This window comes from Malurus melanocephalus, unplaced genomic scaffold, assembly GCF_030028575.1.
Source record: "Malurus melanocephalus ecotype Western Australia unplaced genomic scaffold, MMel_1.1 scaffold_1024, whole genome shotgun sequence".
In the NCBI taxonomy this organism is placed as follows: domain Eukaryota; kingdom Metazoa; phylum Chordata; class Aves; order Passeriformes; family Maluridae; genus Malurus; species Malurus melanocephalus.
In genome coordinates this window covers 62266-90233 of record NW_026624256.1, presented here as the reverse complement: position 1 = coordinate 90233, position 27968 = coordinate 62266, and the positions used below count along the sequence as shown (strand labels likewise).

The 27968-nt window shown below is 41.8% G+C and overlaps 1 protein-coding gene across 1 annotated transcript; it reads right to left on the bottom strand.

Moving 5' to 3' along the window:
• Positions 1–70: 70 nt before the first annotated feature.
• Positions 71–27557, bottom strand: LOC130585959 (translation initiation factor IF-2-like). The gene is made up of 4 exons (XM_057386650.1): positions 27544–27557; positions 20610–20743; positions 19289–19863; positions 71–243 (listed from the first exon to the last, which is right to left on the bottom strand). The coding sequence occupies exons 1-4, from the start codon at positions 27555–27557 to the stop codon at positions 187–189; spliced, it is 780 nt and encodes a 259-aa protein (XP_057242633.1). The 3' UTR covers positions 71–186.
• Between the last annotated feature and the right edge of the window lie 411 nt (positions 27558–27968).

Below are 27968 nucleotides of genomic sequence, written 5' to 3'. Positions count from 1 at the left end.
TGGTAATTGCCATCATTTCATACTTGGATAACTTCTCATGAAAATCAAGCACATRTGACAGTACCTGTTCCTCTTTTTCTTTGGTCTTGCTCCTGGAGACTCTGGAAGAGGTAACATCCTGAGCTGGAATGACAGAGATTTGATGCAGTGGCATGTTCATCACACCGCCTTGTTTGGTCCTATCATTTACAGGAAGGAGGCTTGAAGGGAGGGCTCATTCCGTGCCATTGTAAGGCCTTGCAACTGAAAAATAAAAATATTAGATGATGTTAAAGCAGCCTGAAATGCAATTATTTCTAAACCAAAGCTAAGCCATCCACTGGACCAAGATGCATCTCTTATTTTCTCTGGATTTTGGTGCACTGTCTGGGTGTGAAAAGACACAGAAATTTTGAAGAATTTTAACTAGACAGGTCAGAGCACAATTGTTGAAAAATGAATAAATTATCAACCAGTTCTGAAAACACTCTGAGAGCAGAGCTAAAGGGCAGGGATCATGCTCGACTCTGCCTGGATAGGGAGAAGGAGGAAGAGCAGTTCTCCAAGCTGAGCATGTTACCTGGAGATACAGAGAGCAAAGCTCATCCAGATAAGTTTCCTAAACTGCCAGCCCCACCATACTAGATCAAATTGCCTCAGGAATCATCCTAAAATTAAATGAATGCTGTAGCTTTGGATAAAAACAGGCAATACCCTGCATTTGGCTCTTGTCATTCATATAAACATGTACCACTGCTGGWTCAAAGATGTATCACATGAGCTCTTCTTTTCCTAAGACTATTAAAGATTAATATCATCAAAACCCCTCACTAAGGATTGAGAATTCACTGGATTGTCTAAACACACTTTATCTTTCTTTTACTAATGTAACAGGGAAAAGTTACACAGGAAAGATAGTGATAGACATAAATTAGCYAAAACTGGCAATGCTAATCTTAAAGACAAGTATAATTAACCAACCTTTCATTAACTAGTGAAGTTATGGTAAATAGAAAGCTTTTTGAAACATGTTGTATCATGGAGTGTTATTCTGGAATGTAACTTGCCACAAATGAGACACAATCAAATGTGTTTAAAGAACGGATTAAAAGGGAATTAACACAGCAGGGACTATATCAAACAGGGCAACAGAATGATACACTGTTCTCCCCTTTCTATCACATACCAACWTTTTGTTTGGCTGGTATTGACTCGTGAAAGCAGAAAACATAGATTTGATAAATTTCCTATGTATCATGTTGTTTAACAGCTTGGAAGTAGTATAGCTTAGCACTTACTGCACATCCTTAACTTACACTGCACACATTTTTTTATTTAACATTTAATTGGAGGTTTTGAGGACAGAACCAGACCATTCAGCATCTTTCGTGGAATCAAAAACCTAGAAAGCTTGCCCTATTTCCACTAGACTCCACAGGAAAACTGCAGTTGTGTAAAATGAAAAAAAAGATCAACAATTTTGACTGTATTTGATTAAACAATAGGAAAAAAAATTACATGTTCCAAGACACTTTATACAGAGAATGATAGTTCACTATCCTCTTTGCACTGAGGGGGAAAGAATTATCAAAGATCATAGAGCAAATCATGAACAAAACCAAGAATGCATGCAATGCCTGCTGCATCCCAATCACACACTCCATTTGCTGTGTGATGCTATTTGCCCATTCGAGCGCTCAGCCAAATTCAAGAGCTTTTCTGACACGTGGTCAGGATTTATATCACTTCCATAGACGCCAAGACAGTGCATCAGAAAGCACACATGAGAGCTTTAAAGGCAACACYTCTGTAACTTTCAGGCATCACTTACTTTAAAAGTAAAATATATCCGTATGCATAAATAAGCAACAAAGACATTTCCTTACTGAAGAACAAAGAGAAACATGGGATTTACCAGCATTATTGAATCTCACCATAAAGAGAACCACCTCAGGTCCTCCACACACCTGCTTAGTTACATTGTCTAAAGGAGCCAAGCCAGAGGGAATATAAACGTGGGCTGAGATGGGAATATCAAACCACAATAAACAAGGCAGGAAGGGAAGGTATTTTCTCAAGGAAACACAGATAAATGAAATCCAGAGAACGTTAAGCTTCAATGAAAATATGCCAGGTAATATGTGCTGTGCTATTGCCAGTGATAACTGAGAATAAGAGAAGGAGTTTGACCCTGGTGTGCATCCCCCTGCTCAAAAAGGTTTCTGAGCTTGCAGGCAAGGACACATTATGATTGTAAAGAGAACAAGGAAAATTATTAGAAAACACAGTTAACCCTCTCTGATGATGGCAAACAAGTCAAACCAGTTTTTCTGCAGGTACTTCGAGGACAGCATGTGTTAGAATTCTTTGAAAGAGCTCAAACAGCAGATATAATCCAACTTTGTATTCAAAGATKATGTGAAACAGCCGTCCTCTGGTAAAGAAGCCTGGCAGACGCTCTAATAAAGCCTGCCTTTGTTCAAGGGTGGCTTAGAGAAAGCTGTAAACTAAACCCAGATGCCACCCTGTTGCATCCCCAATCTGCTGGGCCACTAATAATGCACACACTCAAAGTCTGCCTGTTTCAACCTAAAGCACGTTAACTCCACAGTGCTAATTAAAGGATAAAGTTACGTGAATGAACAGACCATCTGCAGTACTGTGTACAGACATGGATGCCAGAAAACCAGTGCCACTCAAAGCCAACACAAAGCAAGTTATGATAAGCTCCACAGGACATTCCACAACTAAATTAATTCCACATTCTACCTGATTCAAAGGTGAGGTGTTGGGCACCTGCAAAGTGGGATCCAAACTTGAAGCACATCAAACTGGGGGGCTGCCAAAAAGGAAGAAATGCTAAGGCAAAGGGACTGCTCCTGGATAGCCCCTTCTTTTCAGGATCCCAATCTGATGTTCAGGCCATACCTCACACAAAATGAGAATTCTTCATTACTACAGCATGTCCMTCCAACAGCAGAGTACACTTGCCCAAGGGGTGGCAGATAAGGGATCAGCTTCTTCCTCMACTGTGTTTTATTTGGTTTATAACTTCCTGCAAAGCTGGCTGGGGCACATGAGAATGCAAAGATAGAGGACAACATGAAGGTCAACTGYACCCCTTATCTGTAGCCACACTAGKTCCTAAAAGATGGACTCCAGCTATTCTGCCATTGCCCCCAGCAGTGATGGTGAGCAGCATCACGTATGCCAGTGCTCTGACAATCTGTTGCAGGGTGGGCGGGTTAAAAATAAAGCAACAGATCGCTGATGTCCAGATAATCCAGCCACTGAAGTACCATCCACTGCTGTAACAATCGTGCCATGAAAAGGATCAGCCCGAACACTGCACTGGGCCTCCCAGATGCAGGCTGAAAAGTCTGCTCTGAGACTCTGTGGATTGCTGCCATGCAATCCACAGTCCTCTGAAACTTCCCCTCTATGCAGTGCAAAACCTGACCAACCCAAACAGGAAGGGAAACACCCTGAAAAAATTTGATTGCTGCTAGATGTTGTAACATCTTCATCAGCTGGCTTACTTCTCCGAATAAGACTTGAAATTATTTATTAATTCAAATTTGGAATATTTTTCTGYTGGAGGTTCTTGATGTGAACTCTCAAAGCCCCATTAAAAAAACCTTTGGTTTTGGGTTTTTATTGTTGTTCTGAAGGTAACAGAAGCCCTCATCCAGTGACTTTAGCAAATTCATGTGTGCATCTTAACTTTTCCAAGCTATTTTGACATTTCAGATGGATATAGCTTATGCCTGCTTTCTGTACACTACATTTTCCATATTTGTAAATATTTCCAATCCTATTAGCCTGTGTTGGCTCCAGTTTGAAGCTTTTATTTATTTCATTTTGAGCTTGTTCGGACTCTTACTAATGTATCTTATGTAATCCTCTTCTAAAGATGACAGATGTGCATTTTCAAAAAGAGGATCCTGCATCTGCGTTTGATTTTCGTTTACTGTAGCTTAATCAGTACTTTGTTAACAGCATTATTTAAGAGATGTTATCAAGCCTCATGCTCTTCACATRCATTTGTTAACTTGACAAACAAATCTAATCAAAAGAGGTTAAGGGAGAGGAACTAACACTTCCCTTCCTGCAGTACCTTTCACATTTCACTTCYAATGTTTACTAACCCTGAAAAGAACTCTTGTATTCAGACCAGGCATATATAACTCTGGAATATTGCTATTTACAGCTATGAGTCTGCTTATATATCTTGCACTGTATACTAGCTTAGCTCTGYAACTTCTCCCTTTATTATCTCAGTTCCTCCTTTTCTCCACCTGCTAGTGTCCCAAAACCAATCAGCTTCAAGACTTAAAATGCAAATGTATTTTTAAACCATGTTATTGAATAGCTGAAAYCAAAACAAAGGCTTAGAAAGGGGCAAGAGATTCTTCTGCAAGTTCCCCATATACCCTTTTTGCAAGCTTCTCTATATACAGGAATTATACAGGTACAGATTACACATAATAYGCAGAGAAACAGATGTATCTGCCAGCTCTGGCTGACTCCTCTCAAAATAAGAATACAATTACTTTTACAAATATAATACAACTAGACAAGCAAGCAGTTAAACTACAGTCTCAGTAAATAATAGACCCAGAGCTCTTAGCCAAACCCTTCCCTTGATTTCAATGGAAGCTGACCAGAACATGGACCTCTGAAAAACAGGTTCCTTAAAAACTGTTCCCTTCAAATCAAATCAGCTGATAAATGCAATTATCAAATAGCTTGCTAGCATTCAGGAAAACAAAGGTCACTCTCCTCTGTTACAATAACACAACAGTACAGTCATTACAATCCCCTGAGAAACAAAGAAATTACTTTTTTCTGCTTTTGCTGCTAATAGCAATTTACCTGCATCAGAAGCATCACTGATGATTCCTGATGTCCTGTGGAAAAAAAGCACCAGGTGCTCCACACACCCCAACTCACTCGCAAAAGCCACAAAACTATGACATGCCACAGAAAGGCAGCAAGTAACGTCAAGGAGAAGGTGACACCCCAGACCMCCAGAATAACTGCACATCTACTGGGACAGAAAGCCTACATGATCATTATGATTTGGCAAAGTGCTCCATGTAACATTTTTTTTTTTTATGTAATGAAGATTACAATTCAATGGAAAAAGAGACGCACTAATACATGTATAGACCAGACAGAGAAATTTGCACCAACATGCATTTGCAGGTAAATGTCYAGTCTAGTACACAAGTCCACATGATACAATGTAACACCTATAGATAATTTGGAATCCCTTCCCATTATTATAATSCTTCTGGGATTCACAAAATTCTGAATCAGTTCTGAAATGCAAAGAAAAAWTTCTCTGTATTTTACTCTTCAAAATTAATAAACATTAATAAAAAATGCATACATTTACATTGAAGACAACAAAAGCCTGGGTTTCTCAAACAGTGTAAATATTTACAATGCAAGACAGTGATGAAATAGAACAATCTCACCATTGTTCAGAAAGGACATTGCTCACATTCTATATTGTACAGAGATAACAACGATGCATTTTTATGAAAATTCTGTGCTAAATCACTTATTTTCCATTACATCAGAGATGAACAGTTGTAAAAGCCATTTACGAACAAAGGCACCTCACCAACATTCTTCAYTATTGTTTAACTGCTACCAGGCAAAACATTCCTCTTAAGGCAGACTAAAAAGAATATACTATTGATTAATCAATATACTATTCATTAAACGATTCTTCTTTGAAGAAACATGAAATCATTCATTCTYTGGATGAGTAAGAAATGCACATAAGAATGTATTTCTTTTGAATGATATATTAATTAACTGTCAGGCAATTATTTTTTTAAAGATTTAAGTTACAACATATTTTTGCTGTGGAAGCCTTAATAAAATCTAGATTTTTTGATCATTATGACAAACTTTTGAACACTGCAGAAATAGCTGTAAACCACATTCTTTAGGACTTGCCCAAAACTACTGGAGAAACTCAAAACCAGGGTTCACAGAAGTTCAAATGTAGAATAAAAAGGGAAATGTATTAATCATCCTGTACCTGATTATTCTGCCAACTYGCATGACAGCGGTGAGTTTTTCAACCATAATTTCCCACATTTTAAAGTAATCTGATTTCTGATGTAAAACCCGCTACCAGAAGTCATTTGCTATCCCCCAAATAAAAAAAATAAAAATTTAAATATAAGGAWATACTATGAGTCATTAGAGTATAACGGATTTCAGTAAGAACTTTTTATTGGGCAATATACTCAGGCACAGTATGTCTCCTTAATGGCTTTGTCTTTCCATCTTTTTCCATGCTGATACCTTCTCTACGCATTTGGCACATCCAAGAATCCCCCATGCAGAGGGCAATGTGGGAAGGACCAGTATTGTGACCTGCATGAGAACTTGTGCTCCAGGCAGAACAATGTGCTAGGGGAGTGGAGTCCATAGCCCCACTGACATCTCTGCCCAGCTTTATTTCAAGTATCACCCATGGAGAGGTGTGCTCACTGGCTGTGGTCAAGAAGGCAAATCATTGGAGTTCTTTAGTCTAGCCACTTCTGGGCAATGCAAGGATAACCGAACTTCCAATTCCCACCTCCAGGCTGTTTCAGCCACACTGATAGCTTCTGTGGGGCAGGACTGGTCCTTACCATGGTTATGTACAGTACCTGGCACAATCAAGAGCTCAGACTGAAGTGCTACGGTAAGACAAGCAATTACAGCACCACACATCTGAGTCACTCAGTGTCACACCTGTGCTGTCACCAAAACTTGYCAGATCTTGATTTGAGAAAGTTGCTAGGCAGACAAACATGGTATTTCTCATCAACTTCAACACAAAAACGATGCTGTGAAGAGGTTAAGAACCCCTGCGTCACAGCATTATCATTAAAAAGTAAAGCTGCAAAAAGTCTACAGGGTCCAGGTCTGTGGACAGAACTGATTCCCTTCCAGCACCAGAAAAAAAACAGCCTCTTCCAGCTGCAACCTTAACATGAGATTTGCTGGGTGGAAAAAGGCTGCATGTGCCTATCATATTGTAAGTGCCCCYGGTGTAGTTTGAAGGCCAGACAACTGATTTCAGAAGGCTGACAAACAGTACTTCTTCCCTTACCCCAGCACCCCATGCCAGTGCTGCCACCGGCACGCACTGGCAGCAGCAGAGTCCCAGCACAGTTTTCCTTCCTGAGGGTGTTATTTCACRCGAGCGTCCTGGCACGTGTGTGTTGGTTCTGACCATCCTGCCCTCACAACAGTGCTTTGTGCCACCCRAAAAGAAGTGACTAGCATTATTGACACCCACAGACAAGGCATTCCTTACCGCAGTCTATAAAGGGCCATTCATCCCCACTGTACCTAAAATAGCTGCTGGATGCAATCATGAGATGAATACATGACTGCTGATTCCTTTAAATCACTGCCTTTTTACACACACAAGAAACCAGTGTCCAGCAGTTGCAACCTCACCCATTGTCCTTGTTCTCAATTCAGCAATCAAGTCTTGACCCTTTCTGTCCCATCCAGTATTAGTCCCTTCATTTCTGAAGGTATTTACAAATTTAGAGATTTTATGAGAAATTTAGAGAAACAGCACAAAACTTCGCCAATCCATTCCCATGTACTTGCAAGACCAGTATAAAATCCTATTAAAGCAAATCCATCACAGCTTTCTATCACCAGAACTATTGCAGAATTTCTAAAATACAACTATCACCCACTAGCAGCTCATTGCCAGCCAACCACAGCCAGCTGTAGAAAGATACTGAGACAGAGTGTAGTACCCAGGCACAGAAAAATGGTGCTTACTAATGAGAAATATTTAGAACTGCATACATTTGTTTCTTGCTGCTGGAGAAGAGGCTGACTTGCAGTGCCTTTATGAACTACTCTTAAATGATTACCAGTTTTTACTCCAGCATGTGCTTCAAAGCATCTCCAAGTGTCTAGTAAGGGTGCAGGGAGACACAAGCTATCAGATAGCAAATTTCTGTGGGACAAAAGGAGGTTTTGAAGTAACCTGGTGATAGCTGGAGAATACAATGGAATGGATTCTGGGATGGTGTTGCATATCTACAGGGCAAGTAAAAGAAGCTGCTACATGAAGTTCTCTAAAGAGGGAAATAAAATTCAGGAGCATGGCACATCACTGATGTTAATTAACAAGTCACATTTTTCAATCCGACCACATTCAGAAGTGGCTCTTCTGTCTTTCCCCAAGCAGATGCTCTTTGCTTTAAATTAATTTAAACAGGAGCCAGTGAGATGTGCCAAGCGGACTAACAAGACTGATGCAACTGTGGTGCACATGAGCAGTACTGTAAAACCTGAAACATTCATGAAGACAAAACCTGGAAGAAACTATAGTTATTTAATTTCTGAAGAACTGATAAGAAAGTTTTTCTTCTAGTGTTCATTTATTTATCAAACTAAAATACCATCCRTCCTCGTGGAAAACCTACTGCTGGAGAAAGAGGCAAGCATCAAACCTGTTGAATTTTACATGAACAGCATCCTTAGCTGCAGAGAAGAAAAGCCACACTCCACTGTATTCTCCTCCATGTTTTCCAGGATCCATAYCAGCTGACTTTATGGTTTTCTTCTGTAAGTAGTTACAATTACRACAACATTTGCTCTCCCAAAGAGCAGATGAAAAATCACTACAGACAAATAATTTGAACATCTGGTGAATTAGGCTAAAGGAGAAACAAGGACGTATTTCTTTATTAATCATGTTAAACGGCAAGTGCAAGGGTGTTTTTTTTCTTCTCAATTGAAAAAGAGAAAACTGCCTCCTATTCCAAATGCAACAGATGTTACAAAGTCAAGACACAAATTTCCTCCATTTTCTGCTCACTTAAAACAGTTGGCTTGTTCCATTCCAGATAGTCCCATCTTTAGCACAGTCTCCCACACATGGGCTGTACAGCACACCAAGATTGTCATATAGTCTCTAAAGACTAAAGATGTCTGCTGCTATTTCTAAAGTGATAGCAATCCACAAGTGACCCAAACACTGCTGCTTTCCACTTACAGGACCCAATCATTCCCTTCAGCCTCTGGGTGCTACAGGAAGCAGCACGGTGCCTAGGAACAGACGTGGTCCCCTCTGTGTCACAAGTGACCTTGTGCCTGGCACGGTCCTCCTCCATTAGCTGTGCTCTCTCTGAATGAGGTATAAAGCCTTGAGCTGGGAGGAAATTACACTCCTTTCTTTCCAGGGACACATGCTATTCAGTGAGTGGCATTACCTGGCAACATTACCATTGTCTTACAAAGAAATAATCTGGTACAAGCGCACATCCTCTGCATTTCCTGCAGAGTTAACAGAAGTCTCATATCTCAGCAAGGCCAGCTCTCACTGCTTTACTACAGAGTACAGAAGTCATCCAACTTAAGAAATGAAAGCAGCAAGAGGGCTACAAAATACTCAGATCCCAGTCTTATGTATGTGAAATACCACAGCTGAAGAGGCTGTGCTCCTTGCTATGCTGCTCCTGCTGCAAAGCCACACAGCGGTTTTAAAATGCTCAATCTAACAGCTTCAAGCAGAAAACAACAAGGTAACAYGCATAAATGTTCCTTTCTGTGCCCATGGATTGCGTTTTCTGGGGTGGGTGTGGCTTTTTTTAAAGGGAAAAAAAATCTCTAGGAAGGAAATGCCCACCAAGAAGGGCCTAAAAAAAAAAAGACACTGCTGGCAAATCAGCACCCTATAGCATTTAGCTGGGGCAAAGGTTCAGCATAAACACAGTGCAAAGCTACTACCATCACTGTTAAGAACACCTGGTCTCCCCTCTAAGTTACCTTCCCAAACTCTGATTCTGTCCAGACTTTCCAGACTGGCAAAACCACTTCAGTCTTCTCTGATCTTGTCCCATATGCAGGTTATGAATTAGAAGACTTCTCCAATTAGAGATCACCAGTGGAATTAAAAAGTAGACTATTTTTATCAATTGTCTGATTGAGCTGGAGCTGCACTCAGTTGTAAATTAGCTACTGCTTTTTCTAAAACTACATTTTACACACCAATTTCCAACACAACATTTAGTATCTTTTCAAAAGACATCATCTACCAGCAAAGAGGAAGCAGCTGTCATGCACCCAAGAAGGAACTTTTCAACATCTTCAAGTTTCTCATTTAAAGCCTAGAAAGAAGGGTGAGGGGAGATGAAGAAATCTGGAAAGGCACAGCCATCTTCACACACCAGTGGAGAAGGCATTTACAAGCTCGAGTAACCCATCCCTCCACAARCTGTCATGCTGGAGTGGCATCTTTTGTAGAAGAGGTTGGAGAAGGCCCAGAGAAAGTGTATCTCACYGTTTTATTGCCCACCAGCTTAAAGCATGGCTTAGCCTGCTAGTCATGATTTCAAGATTTTCTTCCTTTTTTTTTTGGCACTTCACAATAAAGAAAGAAAACAAGATCCACAGAAGAAAGGACTGGCTCAGAAACTTGTCAACTCTCCTCAACTCAGAGGGGTTGCTGGAAACAGGGAATAAACAACATATCCGAAAAGCAGACCTGTACTGCAGTATGCTCGTGTGTGTTACTGGCCTTGGTGGGATGCACTATGCACAATTGAGTTGCTTTCCACTCCTATCCCCTGCTGACAAGATTTACTTTCAGATTTGAAACCAAACAGTTTCGTCATCTTATTAAATTCCCAATTCCTGGCTCAGATGTCTCTCATGCATTAGTTACATTACATCAACCACAAAGAGCTGCCCATGAGCCACACAGGATATAGCTCAAAGGCAATCACTCAGAGATTGGATCATCAGCTCTCTGAGTTTCTCTTCCCTCGTTCACAGAAGCAGCAACACAAACTGTGTGACAAGGGATAAGTGTATGCYTTGTAGTGTCATGTGGAAAGGGAGATAATACCCGAGCATGGAGATGCAACTGGAAAACATACCTGCCTTGAGCACAGCATCCACCCTGAAGCAGAACCATCCCTGCAGCCTCCTCCCACACCCTSTGCATGAGGCACAGGCAGTAAAGCCAGGCTGAGCCAAACCCATGCAGGTCTTACAGAGCTGAGAGCCTTAATACAGCAGATAATGAGGACTTGGAAAGGCAGGGCGGCTGTCTGACAAACAGACAGCCAGCACGATGCCTGCAGGGAATCGCAGCCTACCARGTCTCTGAAAAGCACCTGTAGTTCTGCACAAAGAGAACATGCCAACTAAAAAACTTCCCAGTAGGCAATCAAAGATGGATGAGACAGCCTGAACACATGTCCAAGCTGACAAGTAAAGCTCAAGTAGACTCAGAAAGCAAACAACCACAACAAATATCTTACAAGACACAATGAAAGATCACAGCCAAAAACAAAATACATGATGTATCTAATTCCCTTTCTATAAGAGGAACTGATCCTGAGTTCTTTGCACTCGGGCTGCTGGACCACATGATGTTATGCTTGCCAGGGTATCAATAACAAAGAAAAGTGAGTGAGAAATCTTATCTTGAATCACACATGTTCAACAGCAACTGAGCTGGGATCCTTGCCTCGTGGTTCAAGAAGCTGACATCAACACCACTAGTAAATAAAAGCCTGAGTCTGGGACAGATACAAATGCTYCATAGTCCCCAAAACACCAAATACTGACCATGGGAGATCCTGGAAGAAAAACACCACCAAAAGACTGYAAAGCATATGTCAGACTTATCCTGCTGCATTTGGTATGTAGATATATAGAGGAGACGCTTCCACACTTCACTTGCTGCATCTCAAATGCAGCCCTACTGAGCAGGGGTAAAATGCAAGGAGCACGTAGGCAGCCCTGGCACAAGGCATAGGGCTCTSGCAGGGCCATCTCCCGCTGCTTTGAAGCTGCAATTCTAATGTATCACTTGCACACTGCTTCGCTATAAATAAAGCCACACATTTCATTCAAGAAAGTAATCAGATGGATTAAGGAAAGTCAAAGAAGAATGATTTTGAATTTCCTGCCATTTGGAAAACACAATAGTGTTGCGGGTTCTCCACAATCTGCCTGGAAAACATTACAGCGCAGTTTTCCTACACTTCCAGGATGGCACATAAAAAGAAACTCATCTCTAAAAGGTCTTAAGAACTGCAGAGCTCCGCAGGTGTACTAGGGCAGGACTCTTTTTCACACCTTGCCAAAGCATGTAGCAGCTCACACAGAACAACATGGAGACCTTTCAYGTCTTGCAACTTTGCAGTGAAAGGAACTTGGTGAGTATTTCTGCAACATCAGGAAGATTCAATTTGTGTGCTCTCAATCAGAGTTATTCTCCCATCAGCCCTCACCATAACATAAAGGGCACAAAATAGCAGAGCATCGCTGCCACAATAATCACAGAAAYAACATACATGCCTCACACAAAGGAACTGCTAAGAGGCAATATACAGTTTTCATGTCCCAAAGCTACAAGATATTTCAAGGCTTCAGTAGAGAAACACTGCTTAAGAACACCAATGTGTTTTGAAGGCTGAAATCTGATCTTGTTTTCAATGGCTTCTGCTTTGTTATACCAACAGCAAAGTCAAAGCCCCTTCCATATTTTAATCAAACCTGCTACTGTTTTTTTGCTAATTCCCAAGATCAAGCTAGCCTGACAAGAATCATGTAATTTTACAAGGGTATCTCTCCTCCCTCCATTCCCTTATGTTATCAAACATTAAATTTGYGAAGAGTCTGCTGCTTCATGCCAGCACTAATTTAGTAACAATACTTTTAAGTTTTCTCCTACGCCTTCAGAAGGCCCTGTAGTGGAGGAAGGATATTCCACAGCAGAAGGATTAGCACCATCTGATATCCTGAAGTTTGGTATCCTGTGGTTATAGGTTTCATAAGGGCCACTCACCTATGTGACCTATCTTAAGCTTTAAAAGTGCCATTTCCATGGMCACAGGGTGAGGCTGCAGCTCCCACTTGTGACACTGCAATTTATATTCCACTCTTTCTACAACATCTGAAGTTCCAGTAATTATATGACACTTAGCCAATAGGTTCAGGAGTTACTGGCAATGTGATTGCATAAGCCCACTTCCACTCAGAAAAAAAGGTTAAAACATTTTAAAAAATCCAAGAATCTTACAAATTCCATGATATCAATGACAACTGAATTGCAGGAAACTAAGGTAKGCATAGGTGAAGTAACAAACCAGAAAATAGAGGCCAGAAGCAGGAAAAATCTCAGATTTCCTGTCTCTCACAAAAAATCCCTTTAGCTGCAAGTRAACTTCCTCTTCTTTTTAAAGCTAAGCAGATTTTTTTTCTTCTCGTTGAAACAAGACAGCATTTAGTTCAGAATGCATTCATCATGTTTGGTATAAAAAAAATCCTTTCCTCTAGAGCCAAAGARCAGCAAATCTTTAGTCCACCTGGTTTGCATGGACTATATACATGCACATATACACATACACATAATTTTGACACATTTTATACAGGCAGCTTCAGTGCAAATCAATGGTCACAGATTGTGCTAGAGAAAAAAAACTGACAACTGTCCTTCCTAGTCCTGGCACTTCCAGTTCAGATTTGGCAGGCAAGCCCAAGATGATTACCCTAAAAGCTCTGACAAGAATCACAGTTAAAAGGACAACATTTTGGATGCTGAACTACAAAAGAAACTCAAGTCATTTACTAGAAAGGAATGAAAAACCAAAGCCTACTGTCAACTTCAGAAAGAGCCAGACTGCTCCCATGTGTGTTTTCCTCTCTGTCATCACCTATGGTAAACTATTACCTCATGCTCTTCACGTTGCTCTGGTATGCCAGACTTCACCAGGCTTATGATGAACCGAAAAGCCACTGCCAACTTTCACTTTCTATCGATTGCAGCAGAGTTCATCAAGCTGTTAAGTGCAAGTCCCTTAAGAGCGTTTTGCTGAAGGAGGCCATGGGAAACATGCAAGAAAGAGACAAAACTGAACTCAGACAGGGCAAGCAGAGTAATTTGCAAGAATTTCTTGCTATAATGTGGCCCATGTTATAAAACCATAGCAAAGCCCCGTATTGCATCGCTTCCGGTTCTCGAATCCACCAATCTCCCCATAAATATATATATACATATAGGGGAAAAAAAATAACATATACAGAAATACGTCACATCTTTCCATTAGCCTTTCTCTTCTGACTGATGCATTCATAGTTACAAGAGATTATAACAAGGATTGGCATAGTAGGGAATCACCCTCAATAGCACACTGCGCTTTTACAACTAGAAATAGAGGGATCAGAGAGATTAATCCTCTGTCCTGGATGAGACAAGGAGCCAGTGACAGTGAAAGCAAATATAAATAGGCAGAGAAGGCTTTGTCTTGCCACAGCTCCCACTGGTTTTGAAGAAGTTTCTTCAACAAAGAAATGCTTTAGGAGACCTTTACAAACGACATTAAAGAAAAGCATCTCTCCTGTAAAACCTGCAGTAATTTGGAGATGAGGAGTTCCCACTAATAATCCCGTGACACCACGTTTCCTATCCCAGGAAAGCAAAGGCCAGGTTCACTGCCAWGGGAAGTGCTTCCAGTAGAAGATCTTACAGAATACTTCCTCAGTATTTAACTGGTGCTATGGGGCAGGTCGTACACAGTGAATTTGTTGCTTCCTTTTCAGTTAATGATCCTCAAATGGTCCTCCCAAGTCACCCAAAYGCYATGTCTCTAGAGAAGCCAGCTTCTAGTCTCAGTGCTAGGAGTSATGGCAATGTGTGGACCMTCACTGGTGTACCCATGGAAACTGYTGTGTATCAAGAAAGCAGAACTTAAAACTCAACWCAAGCAACAAGAACAGAAGCACAACTCCCTTCCTCAAGCTGCACAATGGCAGAGTTATTAACAGTAAGTAACTCTGAGTGACAAATTATTCTGGTCATTAGAATCAGCAGACCAGGCCTAGGGGAAGCCTCRCTATTTATTAAGAAGCATTGGGGCTCCTCCAGCCTCTTCCTTGCAGGCTCAGTACACACACTAAAGAGGAACCAAAAAGCTTTTGAAAAATAAAGTACATTTGAGAGGAAGGGAGGCACAAAGGATTTGTATACTGTTTTAAAAACTAGCAACTTGGTGTGTAAGCTTGAACCCTATTCCTTTTCCTCTCCTTTTTGTTCTATTTTGGTTTGTCACCTAGAGTTTTTCACCTTCTATCTTTCCTTCCCCCCTGTATTATCCAACTGACCCTTTGATTCCAAGAAAAAGGTTTCTCACCCTGTGTTGAGGACATGACAGAAGTCAAGCTATCTGCTCAGAGAAGAGATAAAAATAAAAATGACAACAATAAAAATGACAACATTTTTATTCCTTGTAATGAACCTCTTATACTGGATGGTGCACAAACACATGATCTTACTGAAGCAATGACCAAACTGGGAGACAAACTCAGCCTTAGCTGAATTAGCAGTGACCTGTTAAACAACATTTTAATATCCAATGCCTGTTTTCCCAAGGAGCAACTCTGGTACAGTTGTTCATCTGCAGCCTCACCTGCAGAATGGACTGGTGACATGTATTCTGTCCTGAGGCCTTATGAAGGGGGAGATATCAAGGCATACCTAACTGACACACAGGACAAACCTACCTCAAAAATAGAAAATATTTATATTCCATTTGAATTTTGGCTACATATTTTCAAGGCTTACAACTGRGATCCTTAAACAAGTTTCCAAGGATAAAGTGATTATCTACTAGCTTTATTTCATCCAACTATAGAAAATTTCAGACCTAGTTTCTAGAGCCTTCTACTATTTTCGATCCATTACACATAGGTAATATGTGTATGTTATAAAAAATTTCCAACACTGTTTTCAGTTGAATTCCATCAACCAAGACATTCTGCCAGGATAAATTCAAGATTTGCTGCTAAGCCCTCCTACTTGCCTGCAGGTACCAAATGTGAGCTCCAGAGTGGCACTCAATTTAAAAGACAGAGAAGTCTAACATTCATTTACATATACGTTTGATCTAGACTGGCCCAAACACGACAYATAATAAAGGTCAGCCTTCCTTCTTGGTCCCTGGAGAAAAGAAATTACAAGCACTAGAAACTGCTGATGGTTGAGACCTCTTGCTGTTTGTGAACTGTCTGGCTATCTGGTGATGAGTTAAATTTAACAGTTACAAAACTCTTAAAGCACACCTCTAATTGAAAAAAAAGACCACACTTCCAAGGGCTCTTGTCCATTTACCYAGCCCAAAATCAATAAACATTATGTAATCAGTTATTTGGTTTTTTAATACTTCACATGAACATGAATACCTTGATAAAACCCCACAAAAATGTTGTGGAAAGCAACAAAAAATAATCTGGTTTAGAAATTATGAGTTCTTTTGGCAAGTTTTCAGTAAAATCAAGACAACAGAATGAGTAAAAATGACCCTATCTCGGTGAAGAGCATTTCAACAACCTGAAGCTGTGAAAATTCACAGTGAACAAAGCCCATCCAGCAAGTTTAATGCCAGCTCTGCTATGCTACAACAAGCTGCCACCAGACCTTTGCAGTCAAWCCACAAGTCAGCAAAACTGAGGTCCCTGTAAACCCTGCATGAATTCTGTCTCACTATGGAAATTAATACAGTGAATTATATGTGTGATTTACATGGTTCACTCAGTTCCTGCAGCAGCTAGCACTAGATGCTCCAGAGAAAGAACTGGCACAAGCAATAAATGGGTAACCTGTCCCCCAGGAAGATTTCCCCTTTAATACCTTATGCCCTAGAAGGGAAGCTTTTCCCAGACTTGAAGTTTTTCATTTCTTATAGCCTTATACAGCTTTGCTATTCACTATTTGCCACATGCAGACACAGTCCAAGCACAGTGTTGTTCAGGGTTCCTGGAAGTTCCTTTTTTCAACGCCTGTTGATTTTTTATGGTCCACCTGTGGGCTCTTACAGAATGCTTGTTAAACACTTCTACAGGACCAAGAGTTCCTTATATTTTTAGGGGAAGGTGGAAGGGCAGAACAAGAGCAAAACAAAATCATAAAAAACAATTAGAAAAGAAAAAAAAAAGACAACTCCTTCCTGTTTTCATTTTTTTTCCTGGCAGATAGCCATGCACACTCTTATTCACATTTTCTGAAGACAGCTATCAGTCAGGCACAYTAGGGCTGACTGAGGCATATGGCAGAAAAGACCCATAGCAGGCAACTGCTGCTTCTTAGGTAGCAGGATAAATGCARGGCCTGTAACAACCACCTACAACTCCCTCCTTGAGCAGCATTATTACTGGAAGCTGTCACACTCCTGCAGTGCCCTGCCTTCCCCACTGATGCCAGTGTTTGGAAGAGCAGTAAGGAAATCAGTTTGTCAGAGAAGACACTTTGCTACATTGCCTGAAGTACCTGTGACAGTCTCAGCAGCTGGGAAGATTAAGTCCTTTCACCCTCAAACGTGGGAGAGTTGCTCATCCAAAATGTTAGACCTAAAATAACAGACTTTTAAATAAAAAAAAAATAAATCTCATCCTGAAAATATAAAATGTTCATCCATCATGCTGAACTTATCTATCCTCACAACACCTAAGACTGTGCAAAAGCAGCCAGGGAACGGTGCATTTTCTAGCACTACACGTCATCTGGACACCTCCAACAATTCTAGCACCATATCCATACACTGAGGCATGAAAAGCACTCCGCTTTTGTCCAGCACGACACCCCAAAACAGAAAACTGCTTCTTTTCAACTAGTTTGTCTCTATAAGGAGAACTGCTAGCTTGGGCTAGCTGAAAGCCAAGTTAAAAAAAAAAAAAACAAACCAACAAATCAAACACCAACAAAAAACCCCAACACCATAACAACAAATACTCAGTGAATTGTTAATTTCTTAAGTTTACATTAGACCTAAGTCACACAAAGTTCCCAGCAAAAGGGCAGTTGTTCAGACTTCAGCAATCCTACMATTTTCAGCAACCACAGCAGAATCAAGTCTTGGCAAATGTCTCACYGTCTCCAAGCAGCTGGAAGGTTGCTCTGAGGAGAATCTCACACCAAATAGTTTGGGCTACAGCTGAGAAGCTGCCAACACCCCCAGCAGGTATGATTCTGGGTGCTGGGGCATACCCTTGAGACAGGAACACTGATGTTTCCAGCAAKCCTGCTCCCCAGGCAGGTTTAGCAGAACTCAGCATCAGTAGAAATTGATCAGTGCTGACAGGTTTTCAAACAAAACATCTTAGGTCTAGTAAATAAGTGTTTCTCTAACAAAACTTTTCTCTGAAAATTTTTAACTAGGGCTATTACTAGATCAATCTCAGCCTCAACTGACACTACTCCAAACCAATTTTAGAAGCACAAATTCATAAAGATTGCTGCTGCTTCAGCTGAAGTGCTACTGTCAGACTGGCTCTCTCCTCTTCCACCCCCACCTTCCTTCCAACATCTCTTTCCACCTCCACTCAAGCTCTAGCTAAATTGCCCCTTCTATGTTTATGCTGCGGGGTTATTTCACAAATTTGCCATGCTCGGAAGCAGACCAGTCCTTTGCCAACTGCAGAGCTCAGCTGCGTGCCCCTTGCACTGCAGTTTGAGACCAAGTGATCCCACATTGGCACATTGTAATTCTCGATTTGCTTGCACTTTTAGCGTACTAAAATGAGAAGTTAAAGTGTTACAGTTTGGAACAACCCGAGCATTACTCTGCCTGCCAACTAGCTTCAGGAAGCATGAAGGAATTCTGACTATTTSTCAGTCTGCCGTGAAACTTCACGATTCCTTACGAACACGTTGTGACCAGCACAGCTCGTGCACTGTTTTCTTTCTGACGTATCTCTATTCCACGTTGCTCACTGAATGTGAATTCGCGTCCTCCTCCTAGTCGGACACCTGGTGCAAACACGGTCCCTTTCCCACAGCTGATCCGCCCTCGGTTTCCCCGCAGCAACACTAATGCTCCCAGCGCCAGCAGCTGAGGCTGAGCAGACAAAGACGGCGGAGGTGGGAAAGCCTCTTACCAGGGAATTAGGTGCCGCTTCCCCGGCCCGGCCAGAGCCCCGCGCGGAGCCCCCGCTCCATGGCCGGCAGTGCTCTGCCCTGCCCCGGCCGACACGGCGCTGGTCCCGGGGGGAGCCGGGCCGCTGGCTGCTCGCCCGGGAGCGCCTCACCTGCCGGATCCGGCGGGGCGAGGTGCCGCCGGCGGGGCCGGGACGAGCGGCGGGGACAGCGGGGAAAGCGGGGAAAGCGGGGAAAGCGGCCCCCGCACCGCCCGCCCTGGGCCGCCCCCGGGCCCGACCTCGGGGCCCGGCCTCACGGCGACGGAGGGGCACCGGACCCGGCGCGGTCCCCGCGGAGGAAGCGGCAGCTGCCCGCGGCCAGGGCGGCGGCCGAGCCTACCTTGGTGGTGCCCCGCACACGGCCCGGGCCGGCGGCTCCTCCTCCGGCTGCGGCGGCTGCTGCTGCCCATGCCCGGGGCCGGGAGGCGGCGGGCCGCGGGGCTGGGAGGCTCCTACGAGGCCGGTCTCCCCCGGCGCTCCCCCGGCTCCTGTTTACCGCGGCTCCCCGGGCCGGGCTGCCTGTCAGCGCTCCGCCCCGCCCCGGCCCGCCCCCGCCGCCATGGCCCGGAGCAGCACGGGCAGGCGAGGCGGCCGCTCCGCTGCGGGACGCGGCTCCCCCGGCGCCCGATCGCCGCCCGCTGGAGCGATCCCCGCGGCAGCGTTCCCCACGGGGGCTCGGACACGCGGGGCTGCTCCTGCCTGCTTCCTCCCTGCTCCCTGCCTGCTCCCTGCCTGCTCCTGCCTGCTCGGCGCCTCCCACCGGGAACGCTCCGGGCACCTGCGCGCGTGGGGCCGGGCGGGGGCGGGCGCTGCCGGGACCGGGAGGCGACAATCGGCAGCGGAGCCAGCGGTGTCCGGCTGTCGGGAGCTCAGTCCTGCCTTGTGCAGCCACAGGCGGGGATGTTGCTGTCACTACTAGGTAAAATAAAACATATAAACTTCAAGCGGGTGCCATTTAACTTTTAAAAAATTAGTGTATTCTGAAAGCCTGAAGATGGCTTGTGGTCACCGTCGTATTCGTCGTTCACCTGCATGTATTGATTTATCAGCAAAAACAGTATGTCAACAAAAAGTTCGAGTTTGCCCCATACCTATGTCTGGATGCCAATACTCTGTTGCTATTTTACATTTCTCTTATGCAAGCAGGATACTTTAACCTTCTCAAAGGTATCTCTCTCCTGAGACATGCCGGAAGGGGTGAACTACACTATTGAGGCGAATTTTTACAAGGGGAAAAACCAAAGTGAGTTTTATGGGAGTAAGTCAAGGGAGAGTTTCCCTCTGCTCAGACAYGATGTCTATCCCACTTGGGAATAAGTGAAGAAGAACAGAAAAACAGGCAACTTCACTGAACAGTTTCTGTCAGTGAAGCACCGAAAAGAAAATAGATATTATTCAGAGAAAAAGAGACAGAAAACAAGGAAACCTCCTGACTTGACATGAAAATTCATTCACTAAATCTAAGTTGAAATTTTTATCTTCTGTGTCTATACTTTTTCACAATAATTTACAGGGCTGCAGGGAAATTACCCATGGAGAACAGTACAAAATACATAAATTGAGTAAGGTGACCCCTTTTCATGCAGAGACCAACCCCCCCTTACAGAAAAATGACACATTACAATAATTTTTCAGAACACAAAGAAGCTGGGCTGAAATACCGTCATTCCATTGCAGGGTTAGTACCCAGGACACCTGTGTAGTGAAGGTGGGAGAAGCACCACCTAGGGTGTACGGTGTGTCTTCCTGGGAAGAGGAGAAAGTCTGGTTCTGTGTAAAGAACTCCATYTGAGTCCTATGAAGATTGAAGTGAACAAACTTAGATTGTATCCCTTTATAAAATGGGGTATGGAAGCATGAGTGTGTGATGATAACCGTGGTCCTCTTGATAGGCAGTACAGGTTTGCAAAGAGGATCAGTAGTGCTGGCTTACCTTGAGGCCACAGGGATTTCTCAAGGGAGGCTCTTCTCTTCTTCACACGCTCAATCCCTTTTGTTGTGTGGTTTGTTTAGGATTTTAAAATTATTTTTCAGGCTAGGATTGTATTCCATTTTGGGAAGAGCATAGCTCACCACCCAGTGCCGTGTGCCAGACTAGGAAAAGGGCCTGTAGACACAACTGGAATAGAGGTAGAAATTATACACAAAAACAGTCTCACAGMATGTAGATTTTCCAGGCAAACTAGAATAACTAAGGATTAGGCCTGAAATGAAAGAAGCTGCAATCAACCACTTTGCAGATCTAAGYCTTCCCTGTGTTTTGCAATTATTACTCCATCGTCTCTTGTTTCCCCAGAAAGTTTGTTTAGTTTTTTAACATGTTGTTCTTGACCTAAAGTCTCAGCAACAACCTCCTRCAAAGCAAGAGCTGGGACTAAAGCYTCAAGACTGAAGGGCAATCACTACTGCAGAACTTCCTCCTGAATGCCTCACAGCCCTCAGCAGAAAATGAAAACCTAAGCTTCTGCAAACGTTCCTCCCTCAAACTTGCAGCTAATTTAAAAAATAGGAAAGAATGAATAAATTTAAGCTAAAGGCCATTAGTCAAAAGGAAATCTTAAATTCTTCCAGCTAGTGCTGCTGTCCAAAACCTMAATAGAAGAAACAAGCTTTTAAAAAATTAGGGGAATGGAACAGAACAGTTCAATTTTGCTAATTGAATATCTCTAGCTCAGAGTCACAGACAAAACATAGTTTGGGAATATATGTCTAGAAAAGCTCTTTGCTGAAGAGACTGATTGGTCTGCAGAGAGAGCTGCCCCCATACCCTGCACACAAGATCTGGGCTGTGAGCACACACATGGCCTTACTTGCCACCAACAATAAATACAATTTTATTGAATTTATTTCAAAAGACAAAATAAAATTACCTCTGTGCCCAGGAGACTCCATTGCTCTCTAGAAGCAGCACAGATCTAGCATATGGTTATAAGTCTGTGCTTTTTAGAAGTACTTTTACTCCTTTTAGCATGAAGACCTGGAAAGTGGTGTGGAGCAGAAACCCTGAATAGTGACAACTCTTGTATAACTGTCCTTTTTTGGTCCTTAGGTATTACAATACATACACTAGTTATGTGGAAAATAATAACTAATTTTTCCCAGATAACTATAATTGGTCTTTTTACACTACAATGTTGGTCTGAGCACTTGCATGTTTCCATAGCAACTCCACAACAGTTCAGAGATCAATTTAGAATTCCACTGTGTTTTGGGTCTAGTTTTTCTCCAAGACAGCTCAGTTCCTTTAGTTCTTTGATCTGCATATCAAGAGCTGTGTGTTCTCCTGTATGTTCACTCTCCTCTACACACACTACTGGCCAAAATAAAGCAAAAKGGCTCCAAAAGTTCTCTGATGGCCCCATATTTTACTGAAGGTGAGCCCAGGGTTCATTCCTGCCTGCACTGTTGTTGTTTTCTGCCTGTGTTGGGTGAATAAAACAGATTCTGGTAGGAGAAGGGAAAATTGGTGTCATTAGGGAAGGTGAAAGGAACCGATGTGAATTTAAGTAGAAAGATGAAAGGAAATACAAATAAAGTTTATGTCCTTCCTGACTGATTAGGGAATCAGCTTTTATCAGAAAGGCACCAGATTTGTAAAGTTAAATCACAGAAACACTGCCATAGCATCAAGAAGGTGATTTGGAGTCATCTCACCAAACGTTTTTTCAAAGTGCATGAAATTGTCAAAACTTATTTCAGTCTCAGAATCAGAACATAAATCAGCACTGCAGTAAATACAATTTACTAAAACCTGGCCTTTGAAAATCACTACGATGATTTGAAACCAATCTCTGTGACAGAGCAGCATAAGCCATTAAAGTCTCACATGGAAAACAGCAGGAGAAAAGAGCATTCATGCCTTTTGCTGTAGTTTTCTCCCCGTACAGGGCTGTAGAGCCCGGTACGAGAGCTGTGGATGCAGCAGACAATGGCTGCAGCCAGCCCCGCATGCAGCAGCTTTAATCTGGCATGTGTGTGACAAACAGGCATATGACAACACACCCCAGCAGAATTCAGCAGCTCTGCAACAGTCATGTGAGGGTGTCTTTGAAGACTGACACGACTGGATACAGCTTTGAATCTGTCTCAGAGCAGGTAAGCTTTTGCAGTAATAAAGCCTATCCTGGGCCTCAAAAAACACTATCCTGTGTAGAAGCTTTCAGAGGTATTTTCTACTTTYTGAGCCTCAAAACTAAAGWAAAGGTTGGCAAATATATCAAACTKACCTTTTAAGGTAATTTGTCTAGGTAGTTGTCTGAGTATGGGTGAACTGGCTCTAGAGAAATCCAATCCATAATGTTAAGGTGTCACACTTGATTAAAGCTTATAGCACTGCAAGTCCTTTAGTATCCAAACGAAAGAAAGCAGAAAGTACGTCAGTCCTTTCTTTGTATCCCACTCAATTACAGCTTACTCAAGGCAGGATATCCACTAGRAAAAAAGTGAAGCTCAGGGACAAGTAATGCTTCTCCAGAAGTCAGGTGGTACTGCAGCTGGCACTAGGGCTCACCATTTCCTTCCCCTGCTTTGAAAAAAGAGAAGAAAAAGAGCTTTCTCCTCTACTGTTAAGAATTTGGAARAAGGATCTGGCCAGTCTGCTTCACTTCCACACTTGTTACTTTGACCATCAAGGAATGTATAGAAAGTAACTTATCCCAAACCCAAATACGCAGAGGAGGAATGACATTTTCAAGCCTACTTCTTAAGACAGTATTTCAGCTTTGGCTCTCCCCACTGCAATTAACAGACTGCTGCAACCAACATGCAGATGTGGTGACGGCATAAAAACAGGCAGTCTSGTTCTGTGTAACAAACCCCACATAWCCTCTTCCTCAGAAGCAGAGTTATTGTGCTCAAATCAGCCACATGTTCCCCTTACAGAGCTTTCCTACATCTTTCCTCATACTCCTAACAAATGCTATTTACATCCTGTCCAGACAAGATGAAGATTAATAATACTGAGCATTTCTATGGGACCTCCTTGGAAGARCYCTGGKMATATTTCACCCGGTATTATTTTAATCACAAWTTTAGAGGCTTCTATTGTAACAGTACCTTGAGTAGTTTATAGCTGAGTACACAACATGAAAATGGGAACCAGGGATGACAAAGTATAATGCAAAATTAGAGGAGATTTGGAGGACAGCAAGTATAATTAAGGATCTGTAACAGTAGAGACACTGAATTGCTATGATAAAAAATATGAGTAAGGCGGGGTTTGATACAAAGACAGAACAAACAGAATATTTAGGAGACACAATTCTCCCTTTTTCAAAAAGACCAAATGAATTTCAATTTAAAAATGGTAGGAAATTCAAAACTACAGTGAAGRAAAATTCTTTTCACATTACACATAGAAATAGGGGAAACTATTAATCTATCAAGTTCAAAAATGGTTTTAGACCTTTATGGACCTCCAAATTAATATCCTACTGTACACTGAGGTAACAAGTTCTTCACAATTCAGAGGTAACATCCAGTGTCCTGTTCCTGAATACTCGGTTAGGGAATTTTTGTCTATTCCCAGAGGACTGGATGAACCTATTTATCATGCAATCTATTTTGATGAGTCCTATGTCTCCCCAAAACAAACCACCTATGATTGCTGGCAAGACAGGCGATGCTAAGAAGAAATCCCGGCACACAATTTTTGGTCTGAAGACCATGTTTAAAATCAAAAGTACTCCATTATGTATCTCTGTGTTGTAACTTTGCATCASCCAGTGCAGGTTTTTAGCAAACCACTACCATATCCCAAATGTGGCCCGTTATGGGCAACAGTTCCAGCAAAAAAAAAACCTGTCTGCACATTAGGTTCATGGATAGAAAGAAGAGAAAAATATTACTCACTTTTAAAAAACTGATTTGTATTTGCTAAAAAACCCAACCCTCACACACRGAGAAGGAAGAGTGAGTATTTTGAAACCCCCAATTTTTTCTTTTAGAAAACTTCAGTGTTTTCATTTCCTGCTCATTAACATGCTTAATCACATACCATGTAAATAATACTATTTTTGTGATTAGGTACTGTTTTGAATTTCTGGTTCTGGGCAGAAGACTTAATTCCAGCAATAATTCACCATGCAGATGTGATTAGAATATAATTCTTATTGAGTTATATATACACTTCGTACATATATGATACATAGTGAACAGTCTTTCTGAAGATTAATAAGGGTTGAAACCACCTTGAAGTGTGGTTTAGAAATACATTTCTGTCACTGATGATCTGTAAAGCTTTCTGAATTGCAAGGCTAGACAAGACAGATAGTAAGGAGTGGTCACTTTAGCACTTACTGGCATACATTCCTCACACACGACTGAATTTATACTTTCATATCCTCACCCTGTCTCCATAAGAAAAAAAACAGCAACACTTGTCGTTTTAAAATAAAAAGTTATGGGGACCTGCAGTATTTTTACCTGWCATATCTACCATCCAACACAGCCTGGCTAACAGGCACCTCTGAAATTCATCCTTTCAGCGGTATTGGGAAGGAAAAGAGGAGGGCTGTCTGTTTCTCAATACATTAAGATCACTTAATAAATGACATCATTAAACGCAGGGTAGAAACAAGTTTTTGAGGCACTCTTCCATTCTGATTTTTAAAAAACCTTTGGCATTAGGGAAAGGAATGTATCCTATTGCTGATCTCCTCAGATCTGTTCAGAGTGGTCTGAGTAAGGATCATAAACAAATAATCACTTTTTTGGTAAGTCTCGTTATTGGACAGACCCAAAACTTGTTGCTATTTTAAAATGCCTCCGCTGCCCCCTGGTGTTGCTTCTCTGCAGCTTCACACACAAAGCGAATGCAAGAGAAATATCGAAAAAATCCACACAAGTTCTCTGTCACAAAGTCCCTGTGAAGAAGTTGTGCACAAACGASTGGACTGCGCTTCCAGGTTCAGTTCTCAGCTACAGGAATGTCCTCATGCAAGCGGCTGAGGCTCAGTGCTAATGTAGACACCAGAAAAACTGTCAAATGCATCTCAAGAAGAACCTGATTTATATAAAGATTGGAAAGACGTGACCCTACACAAAAGCTGCAGGTGGAAGCAACCCCTTATTGGCAGAAGCAATGCTGAATCCACGATTCACACCCAGAAGATGATGCCTCATTATGAAAGTTGGAAGTACTTGAAAAGAAAGCAGTGTCTAATGCACAACATGCAAAAAAACCCTAGAAAAAACTAATTTTCTATTTTGTAGTATCAATTAACAATTCTAGCCTTTTCTACAACTGAAGACAGGGAGCAGAAGGCACCAGTGCAATTACAAACTGAACAGACAGAAATTGCAAGCAGATGGGTTTTTATCACCATGGGCTTCTACAGATTTCAGAGAAAGGAAATATTTGAGATCCAAAACCATTTCTGAGACCTCTGTGGTGCTTATCAATTTGACACAAGAATCCKTGAGGTCATTCAACAAGAGACCATCCTGGTTTTGCCTCACAGGTCCTCAAGCATGAAAGAAGCAAGCAAAAAATACTTGGCAGGAAGGTAGAGAAGCACACACCAAAGCAATTAAACTCTTTATAATACAATAATCTAATTACATGAATGCACAAACGCCAAACATTTGTCTTCAGCAGATGCATAGCAGCATGGTACACTAATAGTCAAACCCCWAACCATTTAGGTAAGTTTACACAGTAAACAGTAATTAATCCATAGCACAAACTAACACAGGACTTGGAAAAGGTCTATAGCATCTGAATCAACAACTGAAAGTTAATTACAGATTAAAGTGCTCTTGTGGCTGTACTACTGGTTGAAAGTGAATGCCTGTAACAGTGTGGATAGGAGAACAAAACCAGTGGAGTTCTGAACAAAAATATCTGTATTAAGTATAATTAAAATGAGGTATAATAAAAATTATGAGAAGCTACACATAGGGAAATTAGATTATTAACTGTGTTGCATATTCTGAAAAAGGATTGTWGTGCACTTCATTACACATAAACAGAAAGTCAAAATTGTGAGGTGACTCAGAGACTTCCTACCACGTACCTCTTGCGTAGTTTGACTAAAATTTGAGTATGGCCGTTCTAATGCATTTCAAAACAATTTCCTGACAATTATACTTAAGCAAAATCAGATTAAGTGATGACAGGCGACATTATTTTAATTTCATTTCTTACCAAATCCCTACTGTACACCTACAAAAAGTCCARTACCCCTGTCTTCAGAATGCTGCTGAGCTGCCCTTAATTGTTGGGAAAACACTTGTACATTTATCACGTTCCTTATTCTTTTCCTTTGGCATCMAACACTGTCCCATGCTGGAGATGAAATAAAAACTCCAGGCAGTTCATGGTACATATCATGGCTCAGAAATTACACGTTCTTCATACCAGGTGAACTTTCTCCAGTAATAATAAACAGAGGTCACACACACAGAATGCCATTTTCATCCTATCAGTGCCCAGAAGAATGATTGTGAACATTTTTTCTAAGCTTTGCCAACTCTGCAAAGTTCAGGCTTGAGAWGTTTCAACTGGAGTACATGAAATGGATTTCCTCCAAGGATGAGGTTCTTCAAGTTACTTCTCTCTCTTTCAGTGATCCTATTTCTTGTTTTTTGGCTCACCTTTTGACTGTCATTCTCGTAAGCTGCTACCCCCTTGACTGGAATGCAGCATAGATCATTTTATTACCACAACAAAGAAGTAGCCGAGGACTTTGACAAGACAGGGACTGTGACATTTGATTACCTACAGACAATGTAGGGGGGGAATTTTTGTTTTGGTGGTTTGTCATAGGTTTTTTATTAACCTCCTTATACTGGAATACTTAATGCAACTTATGCTTATAAAAATATTTCACAAGCATCAAGGGAATAAAAGAGGAAAGTCTTTCAGTAGGTATGTTCTTSCAACAGCACCCTCTACAGTGGCTTCATGATCACTAGAAGCATCTCATGCATTTACTGAACTGAGGGGAAGAAGGTTAGTACATGCCCTTTGTTGGGCATCCCTTTTGCCTTTGCTAGAATACTTGTAAGACTTCAGAAGG